The sequence below is a fragment of the Citrus sinensis genome, chromosome 1, assembly GCF_022201045.2.
Source record: "Citrus sinensis cultivar Valencia sweet orange chromosome 1, DVS_A1.0, whole genome shotgun sequence".
NCBI lineage: Eukaryota > Viridiplantae > Streptophyta > Magnoliopsida > Sapindales > Rutaceae > Citrus > Citrus sinensis.
The window spans coordinates 10243446-10263976 of record NC_068556.1 but is presented as its reverse complement, the minus strand read 5'-3'; the positions used below and the strand labels follow the sequence as shown (position 1 = coordinate 10263976).

The 20531-nt window shown below is 31.3% G+C and overlaps 2 protein-coding genes across 2 annotated transcripts; both read right to left on the bottom strand.

Annotated features, from left to right (window-relative positions):
- Window positions 1–604: 604 nt before the first annotated feature.
- Window positions 605–3273, bottom strand: LOC102612158 (cytokinin dehydrogenase 3-like). Its single transcript, XM_006475400.4, has 5 exons — window positions 2524–3273; window positions 1982–2109; window positions 1614–1889; window positions 1246–1514; window positions 605–1077 (listed from the first exon to the last, which is right to left on the bottom strand). The coding sequence occupies exons 1-5, from the start codon at window positions 3131–3133 to the stop codon at window positions 783–785; spliced, it is 1578 nt and encodes a 525-aa protein (XP_006475463.1). The 5' UTR covers window positions 3134–3273; the 3' UTR covers window positions 605–782.
- A 12699-nt stretch (window positions 3274–15972) lies between these two features.
- Window positions 15973–20053, bottom strand: LOC102611868 (translation machinery-associated protein 22). The gene is made up of 7 exons (XM_006475399.4): window positions 19695–20053; window positions 19534–19608; window positions 18253–18305; window positions 18058–18139; window positions 17890–17957; window positions 17713–17796; window positions 15973–16370 (listed from the first exon to the last, which is right to left on the bottom strand). The coding sequence occupies exons 1-7, from the start codon at window positions 19840–19842 to the stop codon at window positions 16314–16316; spliced, it is 567 nt and encodes a 188-aa protein (XP_006475462.1). The 5' UTR covers window positions 19843–20053; the 3' UTR covers window positions 15973–16313.
- Window positions 20054–20531: the final 478 nt, after the last annotated feature.

Below are 20531 nucleotides of genomic sequence, written 5' to 3'. Positions count from 1 at the left end.
AATTTGTAGAAATGACACCACAAAACTTAGATTAGTACCGAAACAAAATCCTTCTCCCAAATACACATGTTAATTAGAAAATTGACAATTGAAAAGTAGATTTTAACTTAAACAATAGGGAAATTGTTGTTTTCCTCTTTAAAATTTTGAAGTTTTATCACTTACTCAGTTACAAGTTTTATAATACTTTGTTATCTCCTTGGCTTCAAAATCTTAACAAAGAAAGGAAAAAAAAATAGAGTAATGGAGTATCATACTACAATAATGATAGAGCATGAACAATTTTTTACAAATTATTATTTACAAACTGATGTGCCATGAAAATATTGGCTGAAAGATAATAACAGTTATTTTTTTTAATTATGTGGACTAGTGATAGTTTTATGCAACTAATCTCTTCATACCACGTCAATTTGTACATATTTGTTTGTACAAGTTGTGCTTGTAGTTCTATTACTACTCACTATAAAAATTGAGGATATCAAACCCAAAACTATAGGAGTAGAAGTGTCGTTCTCCCTATATAATATTTCAATTTTCCTTACTTTTTAATAATATTTTAAATCCTAATTTACGAGAGATAGATAAAAAAATATCATTGAAGAAAAAAAATTAACCCAAAGGCTTCTTCCATTATTTTCTCCTTAATAACCTACTACATATTTTTTTTCAACTTGTATATATGAATAGTACATATGCAAAACTCATATATACAGTCATACTACCCACAACCAGAAAAGAACACTAATAATATTATTCTACCTACTTCTCTAATCCATGCCTTATATATTATTGAAAATTCTCTGTCCCGGCGACAAAATCATTTTGGGATCAAAGTGAGCTTTCCTCTGGGCAAAAGTGTTCCATTTTGAGCCAAAATGCTTGATCCACTCTTCCTTGTTTCTGTGATAGGGAAGATACTGCTTAACCTTAATGCCAGCATTTTCACAAAATTTCAGTATCTCTTTATTTTGATCATCAAAGGCTTCCCACTCATCAAATCCGCTTGAATGCAAAAATCCTACGGTGTAGAAAACATCTTCATCTGGTATAACAGCAGACATCCTATCATCCCATCTGCAATTCATGAATTATAAAAATTATTCATTTTAAGATAAACGATAGACAAAAACAAGGTAAAACCGGAGTCGATTTATCTTTTTTCTAATTTTGTAGGCCGGCACTAGTTTTACCCTATTCTTGTCGGCATTCAGTAAAATTTTTCTGTGACCAAGAAAGACTTACTTGTTTCTGTTCATAGGATAAACAAGTACAGGCCCTGTGGTAATGTTACGTTTAAGAACAATGTCCCTGAAAACACCTTTGTTGAAGTCGGAGATACGAGATTTTGGTAAAAATAGATTCAGCCATGGATGAGGAACTTCCCAAAGTCCTTGCGACTCAAGTTTCAGCTCCCCACTTCGAACCCTATTCAAAAATTCTACGTAGGAGACATCTTTTTCAAACATAAATCCTGGAAGATAACTTAATCCTTTGAACAATGTTTGCAGTTCCTTAAAAATAAAAAATAAAAACACGTCATGTTTTTATTGGTTAGTTGTACGTCCAACGGAAGTATAAAGGAGAAACTTTATCGTGCTATATATTTGTACCTTGTGCAGGGTACTTTGGGTATGGTCATCATAATATTTGGCGACTTCAAGACAGTAAATGATGGCATGTGTTTTAACTTGGGAGATAATTTTGGGATGATCAGACGGTGGGAAGAAGGAGGATCTCCAGTTATCTAGAGAACCCTGGTCCATTATTAGTGTGCCTTCCAAATAATCCAGTGCTTGCTTTTGTCTCCTTCCATTCATTGAAATCAAGTACTCTTGGTCTCTACTAAAACTGGAGAAATCACTGTATAGCATTCGTACCCACTTAACCTACAAAACGGTTATACATGAGAATATTATTCACATTGTCTGGATAGCATAGGCTTGTTAATTCAACGTGTTTTATGTTTATATATATCTACCCTTTTTGGGGCTGGCTCAAGAGCAATTCTCGCTCTGGTTATTATCCCAAACTGGCCTAAACCTCCTAGTGCTGCATAGAACAGCTCAGAGTTCTTCAAGGCTGAGCAAGTCATTAGCTCTCCTTTTCCTGAATCACAAAACAAAAACCTCATGTGTAAGTAATTAATAACTCAAGTAATTAATGCATTTGCATGTATTTATAATGTTGTATTTACATATACAGCATCAAACATTTAATTATATCCTCTTAGTAGAATAAATAAATACAAAACGACAACAGAGCTCAATTTTGAGCCCCTATTTGGTTGTATCTTAGAGGCTGACTGAAGGGGGGGAAAATTCCAATTTTAATGAACACTGTCTGGCAGAAACCACCGTCCGATCGTTAGTATACTCCTCTTCCTAAAAGTAGGACCCCGATATTAATAATATAAAAGAAACAACAGCAGCAGCAGCAGCAGCAGGTTGTATGATATCTTGTCAAAGAATTTAAAATTCTTAAAAAAAGAAAAGAACAAAATTAATTAATAAAAATTGATACCAGTAATAACGTCCAATTCGTAAACATTGCTGATCTGGGGACCATAGCGAAACGTTTGGCCGCTAATTCCAGCATTAGAGAGTGTCCCACCGACGGTTAGATAAAGATAGTCGGTCCAAGAAGCCGGTGCAAGTCCATGTTCCAGCGTGGCATTTAACACATCAATCCAAAGCTGCTCCCCCGCAACATCCGCATAAAACCCGCTGCCAACTGTAATGCCATTCCCATTTCGATAATTCTTAAGAGCCATCATTTCGACAACTACTCCACCATCAGCCATGGCCTGCCCTCTCACCGAATGGCCCCGGCCTTTTGCTGCTATCTTGAAAGGAACTGAAGAGTTGTACGCGGCTTTTACTAGAGCCACAATGTCTTCTGTTGATGTCGGGTAAAGAACTGCCACGGGGTTTTCTTTGAAGATGTTGCCGTAGTCGCTGGAGGCTGATTTTATTGCAGCCGGATCTAAATGAAGCCTGGCTCCGATGTCTAGTGTTAGGAGCTTATGTGGGACCAGAATATTCGATGGCTTTGAATTGCCTATGGTTGAAATCAAACGGCTTATGATTAATATGATTATTATGTATGTAGGGATTGGAAATTTCTCAGCCATTTTTGTGTGTGAATGATAAAGCTGGGTCTATGAAAAAGAAGAAGAAGAAGAAGAAGAAGAAGCAGAAACAGAAGCTGGATTAATTTCTGTGGTTGCGGTGAAAGGGAAATGGGGGTTATGTTACCTATATATAGAGGGAGTGGTAAAATTTTGTCATAATATGAGAAATGGTGGTATTTGGACAACAAAAACGACATGACAAAGTCCTGTATAATTTATTTCATAGGATAATAACGTCACTTTAAGTTTCTAGATTTTGAGTAAATTATATGGCCAATTTTATATTTTAAAAAATTAATTAAAATATTTATATTATACATTTTCTTTTGTTGAAATTTCGTTATTACTTCTTACTTATTGTATGTCAGAGTCATTTAAATATTAAGTTGTACCAGAAAAGGAAAAAATAAATGTCGGAGTAACCATTATAAATTTTTTGAAAAATATTTTAAAATATAAAATTAACTAAGAATTTATTAGAGTAGTGCTACACATCCAAATTTTTTAGCTTAAAAATTTATTTTAAATGATTCATCAATTAATTGATGAGATAATAAAATTAATTTACTTCAATTTTATTAAAAAATTATCAATCATTTAATGAATGATACATCATTTAAAATGAAATTTAAGATGTCTATTATTTCTAATACATTAGGCCAAGCGATCTCAAGAATGAAGACAAGGGAAAGAGAAAGCCAAGCCATCTCAAGACTTAATTAGTACGTGATTAATGTGTGTATTTGAATAATCATTAAGAATAATAGCCATCAACATATAGTGGATCCCATCCGAAAACTGGACTATGAATTTAAACCGTTTGATGGTGATCTAATGGTCAAGATTAGTCAAGTTGGGTCAATTTGGAATCCTACCGGATTTTTCCTTTTCCACGTGCAGTCTAAAAAGAATCAATATTCGTTTCGTTTCCTATTATAGGATGCATTAGTTGTCAAAATTAGGTAATGATCAAAAGCACCTCGAGGATTTTTCTTTTGCGCTTAGGAGAATTCTCATGAATCAAGGCATTATTGATATTCATTATCATTAGATCTGTTAATTAGATATTGGGGAGACATCAGCCAGATTTTCTTTCTTTCAAGATTTTGTGTGTGCACATCTAAGGCTACATTTAAGTGGCAAAGTCAATTCCACACCATAATTACCCATGTCCCATTAATTAAAACGACTTTTTAATTCCAGTTGTTTTAGATTTTTTTCAATTTTGTTTTATAATTTTTCTCTTAACAGTGTATCAATCAATTTGTATATACTATACTAAAATTTGTTGATGAACAATGAATTTGGTTGTGCATAATCATTAAGCAACTTGCATGCAAAGGGAAAAAAATATTGCTAAAGAACAATATCATGCCATGCACACGGGAGACTATATATATTAAAACATGATGAGGCTCATTCACAAGAATTTGGCCCTGTCTGTTGTATCATTGTACGCATTAACGCAGGCAAACATTTTATTAGGAAAGAATGAACCGTATCATAAATTTATATATAAGATTGTACCTAACTGTTTATTGTTTATACAAATATAAGAATCTTTTTATCAAAAATTGTTGCAAAGAATGACAAGAACTATACACATTAATATCTTAATTAAGCAAAATGATTTGGTTGGAGATCAAAGTTGGACAAACGGAAACAGTCGTTCAAATGAAAATCTTTGACCCAAAGATCTTACAGGTACAAAGACTTATCAGATAGCAGACCTTTCACCATGCTTGTGGAACCATGCATTCATTTATTTGTACAAAATAAATGCATGCCATCACCTAGCAAGACAATAAATAACCACATAATCCATAATAAATTATAATAAATCAGTCATGAAATAGATAGTCCATTTTAAAATTTTATTTTCATAAGTTAACATCAAGAAACTTCACGAATACAACTAAGCATGCCTTGGCACATGCCAAAACAGTCATAGTTAGGTCTTTTACCTAACGCAAGTGAGAAAAGAGAGAAAAGCCTGACAATAATTGGAACCATCAACCATTCACAAGCACTTTTGATGGCCTCAACAATTGAACTATTGAAGGGAGCGAAACCTGTGAGATAATCTTTCTTATACTAGTTATACTCGTAGAAATGAATTTTTCAAATCTACACTAATGTAATGGCATTCAATATGATCTAACATTGCATTGTCTCTTTATAAAAGCATTCTTAATTATGTTTGCAATCACCTGGCTTCAACTTAATGCTCGTCAATTCATTCGAAACTTTTTTTATAAAAAAAACTCATAAATCAGTTTTTGATCGCAATCTGGATGTCTAAAAGTCCAGAATATGTCAGATCTACTTCTAATATTTAAAAGAAAATTAATCCCTATCATACATTCTGGGAGGACTCAAATCCTTATCTACATGGATGAAAATGTTGGTAATTTATCACTAAGCTCTTGAGGGGTTTCCTAAGGAAGATCTTTTAACCTCTATTCTTTAATTATCTTAAATGATAACATCTAGTAGTAACAATTTTATTTTTTTTTATGGCCATTATTAATTATTCTACAAATAAAATATTTGCTATCATACTTGCACCCTACTCCAAATGATGATGGCCGTTGATTATTCAAAATTACAATCAATTCTAAATCTTACGATAGAAAAGTAATATATATCCATAATATAAATGAAATAATAATTACACAAAAATGTTTATAATGTTGACTTGATCAAAATCTTCTGAGACAAGATCATGAAACTTTGCATTGAAAATCTAGTATGTATCGTCAACAATAATAATGGTTCTTTAATGTAGATGACAATGAAGACTAGCTAATAAACAATCGTCAAAAGTAACTAGTTCTCACAACTTGCCTTGCTAGCTAGGCATTTCTTTTCCATTTTTTTTCTCTTGAATGAATAATGCTCTAAGCTTCTTCATGATGAACATGAGAAAGACTGGAGAGAGACATATATGGTAGGGACCTCGAGTGGGGGACTATTATTGTAAGATATTGAAAATCTTTATGGGGATCGAATACTTGAACCCACAAGATCACGTGGTCCTTAAACAACAACAAATATTACCACCCACCGTCAAAATATATGTCATTTTGATTGCTTGTAAATCGTCTCTGCATGACAAGCAAGGATGATGACTCAACTTCTTTGCCTAAATTTCTTTTATCAAATATTTTATTGGTTCTTTCCCCTATTATATTATATTGGTTAATAATTGTTATAGGTTTTGACGCACTTGACTTAAAGTCTCTGTAGAATATGCATATAACAATAAATTAATATTTTTTGTGTACATCATCAAGAGAGGTCCTTCGTTGTTGGTTACTTGTTGTTTTCACGTTCAAAACGTTTGTAATTTTCCCAATAGAGTGGTTGCACTTTGGATTGGATTGAAAGGGATCAATATCCTAGCTAATTAATAAACTTGTGCATATATATAATTTATTATTGGAATTACTAAAAGATAATTTTACTAGAACAAGTTTCTTAGAGGTCAAGTACCAAAACGAAGACAATCACTATCTCGTGTTCTGTTTTCTTATCACTAAGCACAAATTTATGTAAGTGTACATATGCTGTCATCAATCATATTAATTAAACGTTATTAATTTACAAGCTGCTGTTCTCTTCAAGTAGCAGAGAAACAGTTATTCAAAACTGAAAAAACATCGTCATTACCTTAAAAGTTTAAATTAATTAAAGCATATATAGTCTTGTCCTCTTCAATGTACATATCATAACATATCTATTTATGTACATAGCAAATAAGTCGCGACAATAACTCATATACAGAATTTATGTAAGAGCCTACTAATTGCTAAGCTGAAGTTTTTTGGTCAAATAATTTCTCTAACATGATAAAAGAATTGAAGTCTTCAATTAAATCTTAAGTTCGACGACCTTTTGTCTCAAGATTTAGTTCATGTAAAGTTATTTGGTAAGACGATTTTTAATATTATTGTTAGTCATAACCTATCAACTTAAATCTCTACATCAAAATATTTCTTTAGCTGATATTAAGATGGGACCGAGATAAAGCTTAAAACAAAAAATGATTGACGTAGAAAAGATTGGAGCACAAGATAAAATATGTTAGATAACAAAGTGTCCTGGGGGAGGTGGGCTAGGGTTTGTGTCGTGAATCGTGAGGGAGAAGGTAACAAACAAAGTGACCCCACTTGCAGGAGCAACTTGTCCAGTTTCACACGGACTCCTTTGCTTGGTCACTGTCTGCACCAAAGGATGATTTACTGAGATTATGAGAGGACAAGATGGAGGAATCTTCCTATTATTTATTGGCTATCGAGCCATTACCTTCTGCACCGCGCGTGTAAAGTAAAGAGTACATATATTTACGCTTCTTTTCTTTATTCGAATCCATTATATATGTGTGTGTGTGAATATATAATAGCTAGGTTAGAGGTCATTATCACATTATGTACATTGTATTGTAAACATAAATTGCAACATAAAGTAAAGACATCTCATCATGGCAAACAATCGAAATTGGATTAAAAGTTGATTTTATAATAATAATATTATTATTATCATGATACCTTCGTTGTCATTTTAATATATATATATATATATATATAGACACACACACATATAGATGAGAATCAATAGTTCTACTATATATATATATATATAGACACACACACATATAGCTGAGAATCAATAGTTCTACTCTATAGCCGTCCAAGTCCCTATCCCTAGCCCATGTCACACAAGGTATGGATTGTCCCTTTTTGACTCTCTAAGCCCTGACCCATGAATAATGATCGATATCCCTTAATTAGTCTCATCATCTGGAAGCACGCTTAATTAGAAGTTCAACTTTCAATCTTGTTGCCCGATGTCTCGGGTCATTAGAATCAATTATTCACCATGTTCATCACAATCACATAATAAATGCTCTTTTACTCGTTATTGAGTGTTTAAATTGAATTCCAACCGCCTATACTCTTCAACCAATTTTCAACCAATCAATTAACAATAAGTTACACACATAAAATATTTCAAAATAAAAGTTCACATGTAGTTATAAAAAAAAATAAAAACAAAAAAAGACCTAAATATTAAATCTGACACAAACTAATTTTAATGTCAAATGCCTAAGTTCATAATTCATCGTGATAGTATTAATTTGAGTTTTCTCTCTTATTTTTGTGAAAATAAATATATTTTTCTGAATATTAGTATAAATAGAATAATAGGTATATTTTTTTATATCCCTTATCAGTTAACAAAGAATTTTGATCAATACTTATAAATTTCTAGTTATGACTATAAAATACAAAAATTCAACTCCTAATGATCCAATACATTTTCTTTTTGTGTGTGTGTGTGTGTGTCAGTGTGTGTGTATTCAGTGGCGGATCTAAAAAAATAATTTACCGGGGGCTAAATTAGATAATAGTAAAATATAAAAAATTAAAATTTTGAATATATAAAATATTTATAATTAGTCTCTACCCATTTTTATATTTTAAAAATGTTATGCAATACACTCATTATCAATATTATTAAATTTATTATTTTTTATATAGACAACCAAACTATCACTTATCCCATCTGATTCCAAAAATGATCTTTCATGAGTTTTATTACTGAAAATATTCGTTCTACTATTATTATATAAACTAGCAGAATTAACCATATTTTTTAGAATATAAAATATTTTGAGTAGTGGGCTATAATTATTTTTAATTAAAATATATGTTTTTATATTTTTTTAAAGTCAAAGTTTAAATTTTATGGATTTTACATTTTATAGTGATTATTTTAATAAATTTATTAAAACTAATTAAAAACTTAAAATATTTTTTTCTTTTATTTAAAAATTGTTTTTTGGCCAGTGGGCCTTGAGCCCCTAGTAGTCATGTGCTGCATCCGCCTATGTGTCTATTAGTGCGTATTCTATTCTAATCATTGTCATCAATATTACATACTACATGGGTCAGGTTTTTACTTCGTAGGTGATTATCAGAAATGACGGTTCATTTTCAATCAATCAACTTTTCATACTCACACAAGATTGTTGGGTCCCGAGTAAGTTCACGATAGGGCAGATTTGATTCCTCCCCATAAATCCAAGTTACAAGTTAAGAGAGTATCCACTTTCTTTAGATTCGACTGGATACTCTGAACATCATCTCCACGTTGTCTCATGTTTTCTTCTTCATAATGCGTGAATCCACATGTTGATTTGTTGTATTGTCAGGTCAGTTCCTCCATTTTCACCTTGCTGTGCCCTAGGAAAAAGAGAGAGAGAATAAAAAAAGTGTTTTTGAAAAATAAATAATTAAAAAAACATAGGATATTAGATAACAAAATCAGGGTGCATATCTCCCAAATATTATAATGTTTGGCAGATACTTTAGTTTTTATATTTTGAGTTAAATGACGGTTTAGTTTGTATATTTAAAAAATTATTTTAAGATATTTTTGTTGTTGAAAATTTTACTCTCTTGCCTTTATTATTTTGGTTTACAACAATATTATATTATAATGTTTGGCAGATTCTTTAGTTTATATATTTTGAGTTAAATGACCGTTTAGTTTGTATATTTAAAAAATTATTTCAAGATATTTTTGTTGTTGCAAATTTTACTCTCTTGCCTTTATTATTTTCTTTTACAACAATATTCTTAGGGATATTAATAAAAGAAAAAAAATGATAGTTTATAATTTTGACCTTAAAAGTAACATAAAAATTTACACAAATTTTTATATTATTATTTTACTTTTAAGATTAATTTGGTAAATTAATATTTTATAAAATTATTATTAGTAAAATTATTATAAGAATAAATTTTTTTTAAATTGGTTGATATATAATTTATTTATGAATAATTATTAGTAAGATCGTTATATAGAAACAAAAATATTAGTTTTTTTACACTGATACTTATTAGTTAATTTGTGAATAAATAATTATTGGTTATAATTTATTTTTACAAATAAATTAATTAATGTCAAGAATATTGTTGGAAGAATATTATAGTAAAAGGAAAGAAAAACTGAGAGTAAGTTATTTAACTGTAGGGTATTTTGAAGTACCTTTTAAAATATAAGGACTAAACAGATATTTAAGTCAAATTATAGGAATTAAACGAGCATTTATTCTTAAAAAATATTATATATAGTGCCTCAATAAATTTTATATTCTAGTATAATTCTAAATTACAAAAATTTAAAGAAAATAACAAAATACAGTAACTATTACCTTTTTTGTTATTAGTAACATTTTTATTTCTGTGTATACAAATTTTTCCTTGGTTGCAGTATTGGGAAGTAACAAAATAATTAGGAATAGGCATTAAAAGATAAATACTTAATTGTACAATTGCAAAATTTGGTGTACTCCTAAATAATGTTTATTTCTTCAACCGTTGAAATTTTAACACACATGTATTTACTTTCACATGATTAATTTAGAATACACTGACAAGAATTTAATGGGAAAACACCAAAAATATTATGGTATCGAGACTTTCTCTTGTTTAATTAGAGGACAAAACTATCTTGTAACCGTGGTACCGTACCACAATAATACTCTATTACACGATAGTCCTTCTTGTTTTCTGAAAATAATAAAAATTGCAGGTTTTGAAATTTTAACATATAAGCTCTAATTTAAAAATTATTTATTATTTTCTCTCTCTTTTTTTCCATGGTTTAATATTAATACTAGTTATCTTTTTTTCTTCTCCATGCTTCTTTTTTTTTTTTAATTTGGTTTCTTCTTCTCTTTCTTTTTGTTTAATAGAATTTCATAGATAATTTTTATATATTTGAATTTTTAAAGACAATAAGAGGATTTATTAAAAAAAAGAAAAGAAAATAAGAGGAGTTTTAAGCAAATCAATCAATTGGATTTGATCTAATATTGGCTGGATTTGGTCTCTTGTTTTTAAGTTGATTTTATTATAGTTACTGGCATCTTAAAGATTATAAGCTTATTTGGCTAGTTTTTTTATACAATCAATTAGTTTAATGATCAAATTTTACCAACTAAATCTGAGTTATCCTAGGATTTTAAAATTCTTGTCACACTTGTCCTTTAGTGTTAGTATATAATTAGGATATAATTATCTTTATTTTTTAATTCATTAACTACCAATTACTTGTGATTTTTTTTTTTGGGAAAACATTAGATCATGAGAGAATCCCGAGTTAACTACCTTAAATCACAAAGTTTCAATCATTAACATTAGAAAGAAAATCTTGTTAAAAATTTATTAGGATTAACTACTTTTATTTGAATTTGATTGAATACGTGCAAACACTAAAATAACTTACCCATCTCAACTTGTATTATTATTATTAAAAGCTTAAACCATAAATTTCTTGCCTAATATGAAAGAAGTTTAACTAAATACTGAGTAACTCTTTTAAGTTTTGACTAATCAGATGAATTTTACTTTATTTGTTTACATCCCTTTCGCCCAAAAAAAAAACTTTTTTAGTTTTCATTTTGGTTCATAAAAATCAAATCGACAAAGTTATTATAAATCTTTACATGAATTTTATCATTATTAAACTCATTATAAATCTCTACAAATTTTACTAAATATACATAAAACAATAAGGAAAATACTACTCCACCAATACTCAGCTCCATTATGTTCCCATTAAAAAACTAGAAAAATAAAAACAAAGGAAATAGTAACTCCTCTTCATTTTTCTATTCAATTTTAATGTTATGTACTTTCTCTCAATATTATAGATAATTAATTATAGAAGTAGATATGGAAATAATAGCAATAATTGGAGAATTATAAAATATTGATGTATTTGTGGAATAAATCAAGGGATTTGTCTTCTTAAAGTTCATAGACTTTATTGTATTTAAGAGGTTGTGGCTCTCATGGATGCGCAATTGAATCATGTATTATAATTACCCAATATCAATAATAAAAACCCTCTCAAAATTCCCTACATCTTCCTTATTTATATTATTTAATAACTTAGTCAATAAAAAAAATATTTACTAAAAGAGATAAAATAAACAACTAAGATAGAAATAAAAAAAATGAAAATATAAAGATTACTCATGGGTTGCATGAGAAGGAGAGAGGAGGATAAATACATCCTGTCGTTGCCTTTACTTTGGCAATTCTTTCGTTGGATCTAACGGTCAAGTCACAAAATGACAAAAAAATGGTACCGTATTACTGTAACAACATAGCTAAATCTTTAATTAGATTATAATGTATCAGTCTAATATATAATACTGTTGATGTGTTTGCATATGTGAAAATAATTTTTTTCTCAAATAAACGACTATATTCCATGATAAAATACCATAGATGTGTTTACAAATGTTTCAATATTTTTTTAAAAAAATTTGACGTAATTTTTTCCACCAAATTTTATCTTATGATTTATCTAAAGAACTTAAATAATGATTGTGCTTTTTTTTTTTCTTATCATTTAATGATTTAATCTTAAGGTAATATTACATCTTCCTCACTCAAGTGAATAGATTTAAAGCATAGATTTTTAAAACAAAATTTCAGCCAAAAAAAAAATATTGCCAACTCAATGTAAATGACGCCGACCATTAATGTAAATTTTAGGAGTGAATTAGGATCGCAAGGAGGATCAAACATGAAACATGTGGACATAAAATTTGACATGTGTTGACTCATGAATCCATGTGATCTTTGAAAAACTTATGGCAGAGTTGAAACTTTTCCAAAATGAGTGCAATCCAGCTACCACCAAACTTGATCAAAAAGGGTTCAGAATTGAGAGAATACATCATTAACCGACGTTCTAAGTTTGTCCAGTCTCCAAGAGATTATAGCGCGTCTTTGCTGTACCTACACCTATTTAATGTATAATATGTACGTATTTATTTATTTTTTTAAATTATATAATTTATAGTTATTTTTAATTCATACAAACATATCAAATGTGCATTAAATAAATATAATATAATAAAAATATTTTAGAATTTCTCTATCTCTAGAGTCATTTTACTAGTGTGAAATTATTACCGTTTATCAAATCATGCTCTTGAATCGATGAATTCAATTTTCTTTATTTTTTTATCTTTTTAATTTCATTCTTTGATTAGAGCTTGCATGAATTGATGGAAAACGATTCAGAGTTCACTCGTTTTAGATAATTTTCCTTTTTTCACTTCGGCATAAAAACAAGACGTGTATCTATTTCATAAATTGAGGAAAAATACTCATTCAACAGCAAATAAGGTAATTTCTAATTATTTGAATGTAAATTCGAGTAAGAATTCAATGCTCAATTTAACTTGTGTTGAGCATCGAATATTCGAATTAATGTTTCGGAGTCAATCGAGACTCATATGAGACCCATAGAAGTAGGGATGAAGTCAAAAATTAATTTATGAGATATATTCAATAACGAATGTAATTTAAAGCGTCAAAATTTAAACTCATGGGAACATAGCACCGACGTTCACACAAGCATGGACAAAAAAATGAATGCGTTTTAAAGAAATTTTTTTCATCGACTAAAGCAGCACCGAATATCCAAACTACCACATATACCGTAAGAACTATTTAGGAAAAGTGGATTTTTTTTTTTTAAATTGTACATATTTACAAAATAAAAGAAACATGAAATGAATGAAATGTCCCTATCTTGGGTAATTGTATCATATGATGGATAGTAAAATATGAAGCGTATCCTTTGAACTGCCTCATCATTAATGAAATGTCCCTATCATGGGTAAAATGTATCATATGATGGATAGTAAGACATGAAGCGTATCCCTTATACTGCTTCATCATTACTGTGGATCATTTGTCATGGCATTCAAAATGGAAAATGTACTTTGATGCTTTCCACTGAAATCTTTTGAAACCATGATACACAAGATACGCCTCTGACAGTACTGTCATTTCAGGATTCAGAATCCTAGAAAATTAGAAACAAAACAAATCTACTCTGCTTCTTGTGCTCATGTTCGGATACAAGCCGACAAACTGCTTATTTCCCTAATTTTGATTTTTCCCATGCCATGCAATACACACCAATTAGTTCATAAAAAACGAAGATGTGAACACAATGGTGACCAAAAGGGTGACAAAACTTCATACCTAATAAATATGACCATCTACACAAGCAAGCTACGTGAGCAAGAGGCCGAAGCTCGTGCTGAAGTGTGTTGACACATGCAAAACATGAGTTACTTTCATTGACATGCTTTTCGGGCAAATTAGTGGGTGTGAATGGTTGACACCCCACAAAAAGATGCTTGAACAATCAGGACCACACATCATCTCGTCTGGTAGAATTCCAACGCATGCAAGGAAAACTGAAATCAAATGCCATATTGTAGACAAAACAGAAACACATAGATGATGGACCAACTCTACTTATGAAAGACAATTTAGTGTTCAAGTTCTTAATTCTCAAGCACTTTAAGAAGACGAACATGACAAACATTTGTCCTAAACAGAAGAACTAAGAATTTATTCACACACTACATAAACTAAGAGGAATTTATTCACAGGTCCATACAATACCAAAACATAGCTTCACACCAATATTTGAGTTTCTGAGCTATTCTGCCACCCTATTAACATTTCACCTTGTCTTCATCCTAGACGTGCCATTCACCTCTCCATAGTTCCAAAACCACTCTCTATTTAAAGCTCAAATCACAATCAAACCTAACAACTGATGCCAACACCGGCCGCCACCAAAAGAAACCATACCCATACTATGATCACAACACAATAGGCTTACCACATTACAAAGTAAAAACCCTCACGAGCACCACCCCCACTAGCGCTTCAAACCTGCATGTAGCTCACCGACGCAAATGATCACTTCTTCATTTAGCATTACCTCTACTAGTTATTTTGTCAGCCATGCCATTATCAAGGGACCAATAGTACTATTATCCTGGAGACTAGATAACACAAAGTACAATTGATTCTCAACCACAATACTTATATCCACCTTGACCTCCCCTCCAGATTCTAGTAAAAAGAACAGTCATCCCATTTTTTTCTAAATTACATGGACTGCCCCCATTAATGGATGCATATACAGATACACACACACACAAAATAAAAGGGAAAATGCTTGGTGAAGAGAAACACGAGAGAAATAAAGAAGAAAAGGATAGAGAGAGAGAGGATAAAATTCTCTCGTATTTCTTTATACCTAACACTTCTCAAATAAAAGTGAGGGTGAACCCATTTTAATAATGTGAGTAAGCTAAAAGACAAGAAAAACACAAACTCCAATGCCATGAAGTTTGGTAAAAGAGGCGACGATAAGTTAACTCTGTAAGATAAAGCAATATCCCCATTAAACCAATATTATGCTCCATGTTAACAAAGGTAAGGGACTAACTGGTTTAAACCTTTGGTAAAAATATTTGGTGCTTGAAATTGACTTTGTTTAATAGAATCATAGAAAAGTGGCCCAATCCTGGGAAGTTGCAGGGTGTATGTCTACATGTAATTTTGACTATTATACCTATTTCGGTACTAAAAAGTACTGCTATAAGAGCCAAGCACATTGGTTTGTTGGTAAATGCCGTTGCAAAAGAAAATATCGATGTTATTAATTGGTGTCATGAAATAGTTCAAATTGTGGAAGTGATTTTTAGTTTTAAAGGGTTGAAGTACATAAACTCTTCCTAAGGTTAATAAAATTAGGACGTTCCTTTGTTTGGGTATACACTTGACCTCCTTTATTAACAATATAATACTATTCAAGTAAATAAATACATTTTCATTGACACAATATTTAGGCCATACAAATGTTTGACTTGCCCATAAGACCCAGCCACCAACAAAAGCATAACATTTCAGGTCGCAGCAGCTAAGTCACCACGATAAAAATTTAAACTATACTGAGAGAATCTTTTTATTACTTCTAAAAAATCAACTGAACAGAAACTGAAATTACATGTAATGCTTCAATGAGAAAAGAAAAGAAAACACCACCAATATAGTCACTATATAATCATACCATTAACTTTAATACATATTTCAAACAAAAATTAACTATTTTGGTAACAAAGCAACACAGGACCAAATAAGAGGCGAAAAGTCTCACAAGCCATGAAACCTGTCAAGCAGCCTTTACTTTGTGACTACGTATAAAAATCTCGTGAGAGACTTGTGAAGAGGAAGGAAGATACCATATTCCATTTTTCCATGAGCTACTATTTCAATCAAACAGCAGGCACTTTCTTTCCATCTTCGATGAAGAAGATTGCAGTTTCAGGAACCTAAAAAGGGAGAGAGGGTTAAAAAAATTGTTGACTCGACCAGACTCCATGTCCAAATACTTTAACATATAAAATGCATATGTTAAAAACTGAAAAGTAGATCAATCGTGTTATAACAATTACTCTTTCAAGAACAAATGATATAAAGATATACATAAGATGTGCAATTCTGGACAGCTACTATGAAGTATGAACAGCATAATTCCATGATCAAAGTTCCAAAACTGTATTTACAACTATACATTGTCACTGACAAAAAAAGAAAAAAGTACCTAGATGTACTGTTTCAGTGAAAGTCTTTGCCTCCTATTTTCAATAATTTATCCTAAGTCCAAAGTGATGAAAATCGATATTTAAAACTTCCAATTTTGGTTGAAATATGCTTAAAACAGGTTTGAGCCGTGGTAGTTTTAAAATTGTTTCCAGCTTCTTTTACCAGCTCAATCTTGCGCAGATAGGTTTCCACCCTCCACCCCACTCCCCACAAGAACCAGAAAGTATTCATAAATATATAGCGTTTCAAAAAAAAAAAAAAAAAATAGAGACAATCTATCTGCTGCTTGTCAAAGCGAGCAAACAACTAAACAAAAGTTTAGCTAGTCTTGAACCATAGACAGGAAGCTTTAAGAACAAAGCATCCTTATCTATTATAGACACCACTGCTTCCCAATTTTCAAGAATGAAGAAGAAAGGGACATCGCTAAATATGGAAGTGACAAGTCCATATAAATGCCAAAAACTTCACCCAGTCCCAAACGTCTTGATCCTCTTCCCCTAAAAAATCTTTTAAAATTCTCCAATTTCTCTGTAACCACAATACAAACTGCTAGCCCATGCAACGTCATCACATCAAGATTTTGATAGAGATGAAAAGGCCATAGTCACTCATGTACTTAACTTCCGACAGGAAAAAGAACATAATTTTTCTCTGTTTCTTGCAGCAGTAAAATAGTACAAAAAGAATTTAGTCAGAGAAAATCATGAACCAAGTTAATGAAGAATGAATATAAATCAGGAACAGAAAAACTGAAGAGTCAAGGTACTTGTGCTGCAATTCTTATAATAGTTATCAAAATTATAGTGACTGCTATCTGTGTTAATCTAAGAACTAGAATAACTTGGATAAACTTTATACATAAACATATTAGTATGCTTGGTTTCACGTTTGTTGGAACTACGATATGCAAAGGCTCTTGATATGCAGAGGTATGGACTACCCCATAGTATGGCAAGTGATTGAAGAAATTGATTGCTAATTTTTAATTTAAAAAAATCAAAATCAATGACACTATTAACTCAGCATATAACAGTGAAGAGGAGAGATAGGAAAAGAGTATGTTACATCAGGCCAGGTATCTGTTATAAACTCCACGATGTCGTATGATATGTCTCCTTGGACATCAATTTGCTCCTTCTCAGTTGGTCCCTGAAACCATTCATTCATAAAACAAAACACATGATTAGCGTTTTTAGAAGGGTAAAAATAAATGTATATTAACTGTAGAAAAACAAAACACACCTTAACAACAGAGGCTCCTGTAGCAAACTTTTTCCCAAGTTTCTTTGAAGCATCACTAAGTTTAACACCTGAGATGTAATCCTAGAAACTGAGTCACTTAACACTTTGGGACTAATGCTTCAAAATCAAAATATAAAAAAATAAGAGTCAAAGTAGCACATAGCTCACCAAAAAGTTCCAGGCCTTTAACTGTAGTGATACATTTCCGTTTGTTACGAACAACCTTTTCGATAACAACTTCTTTCTTATCCTAAGAAAAGAATTTAATGAAAATTCAATTCTGATAGACTCATTCAAAAATTTAAATGCTGCATGCACAAAATGAGTGTATGCAACAAACAAAAAGGATCTTGTAACTTTTACCTTTTTCTTTATCTTTCCACCAGGAAGGTGTTTAACTTCTTCTGCCTTAGGAGCTGAAGTAGCACCAGCAGCCCAGACAAAAAGATACAATAAAATGTATCATCATTCCATTGATTTTCAAGTAGAACAGAAGCAAAAAGTGATGCTATTTAAATATCACCATGGAGAAAATACATCATCCAAAACCTAATAACCAGCGACCAACATAACAGCACAAACAATAGGACAAAGCAATATAAAGTAAAATACAAATTTGACATATCTGGAGTGTAGAAAAACCATGTTAACTCTTTCAACCCCATGTAAAGGACTGTTTGACTGTAACAACATGGCAAAGCAGTTGCATATTTTCCTTTTCATGTATAACAGGTGAATATTTCAAGCAAATTTTCAAATAGGAAAACAACAATCTGAACACTCTTTATTGTATAACATACAAAAAAAATTCTATTTGAGATAGTGGACATCAAACTTTTATTGTAAGTAATGGTACAGCAACTAACATATTGTATGTTACCATCCCTACATGGCACGTTTCTGCATAGTAAATATGACTTCCAGCTTATTGGGTGAGTATGACTGCATCCTATCAAACGAAGTAACCCATGATACCATTAATAGAATTCCCAACTTCACTCATTCTTAAGGATAGCAAGCTTCGGTTTACATGTTAGTTCTCTATTGTATATTTAGAACAATTATACATGAGAGACTACAGGTTCAATCTCAATGCTAATCATAACCATCCTTTATCCCCTTTTTGTGCCAGGGCTTGCTCGAGCTACGCTTTAAGTTTTGAATTTGAATACGGGAGGGCATCCTCTGGATATCATGCATGCTTTGTGTTTGCTTCAATTGATTTTCTTAATAAATTATTCTACTCCAAAATTTTCAATCCAATCGAAGCAAAAATAAGAAGCTGCTATCATTTTTTTTGTTTTCTGTCGAGATGGACAAGATCAAAGAATCTGCACTTCTAAGAATGGCTGCTACTCTTTTACCCACTTTGGTTCTCCTCTTTCTAACACTCGAAATGAAGAACAACCCCTCACCAATCTCTAGAAACTATCCAAGATTTTGAAGCAAAAATACTATTCTTAATATCACAGTATTGTGAGAGAAATATTTGAAAACTAACCATTGTCTGCAAGAAAATATCTACCAATATTCAATTTCAGCTTTATATATTTTTAACGGTAAATGTAACAAAAATTTTAAAAAAAGCACCAATAAAAATTTCTAAGAATCAGAGAAACAATACAGATTATAACAAATGCTAACCTGAAGAAGCAGGAGAGGAAATGCCAGTTGATTGTAACTGCTCGCCGACTTTATCGGCTTCCCTCGAATTTAACTCTGTAAATAATTAAATCATTATATTAGTAAGAAATAAAAAACTAACATAAAGGATTCTGCGTAATGATGTGATTAAAAGGGGAAACCTTCGGCAAGATCGGGGTAAAGGTCCGGTGTGTTTTGAATTAGCCAGGGCTTGCATTTCTCGAGATCGGGTCCGAATTCACAGTACTCCGCCGGTAAACTGCACACCGCACAGTACAGTACGCGAACCGGCTGCGGTTTTTCCGCCATTACTTCAAAGACAGAGCTCCACTACTCTCTTTGCCAACTGCCGAGTGACGGGAATTTTGTAAGAAGAGCAAAACGACACGCTTCGACAAAAGAGCCTGAACGGTCCGGTATTTAGAGGGCCGGTCCGGGCATCAAATCTGCAATTGGGCACCTTTTCTAGATTCACCCACAAACAATTGGGATTGCACCTATCTTATCAGTAAAAATAAACTCTAAATCCAAACTCTAACAATTATCTTTTTATTTTTTCTTTTATTTTAACTATTTAAAAAATTTACCCAAGCCGGATTTGAAGATTAGCCATTATAAGTGTCAAAAAATACAACCGCTTATAGTGGGCCACTCACGTGACAACTTATATTAAACCCGAAAATATTATGAATTAAATCCAGAAAAATTACTTATTTGTAATGTATGATTACTAATAAAATCACATGTCAACAGTTCATATATGGACAAAAATAGTTAACAAATCCAATAGCGTAAAATGAAGTAAAATGATGAAAGGTGGAGATTTTGACGTGGAATTAAATCTCCCACCAATCTCGATCTCACATTCGTAAAAATTGATAAAACAAATACTGACAAAAAATCAAAGCCTTCACAGGTACGTGCTTGAGTCTCATTTGTGAAGATTTTCAAGAATTAAATAAGAAAAAACTCGACTAAATAGCAGGAACAAGTATAAT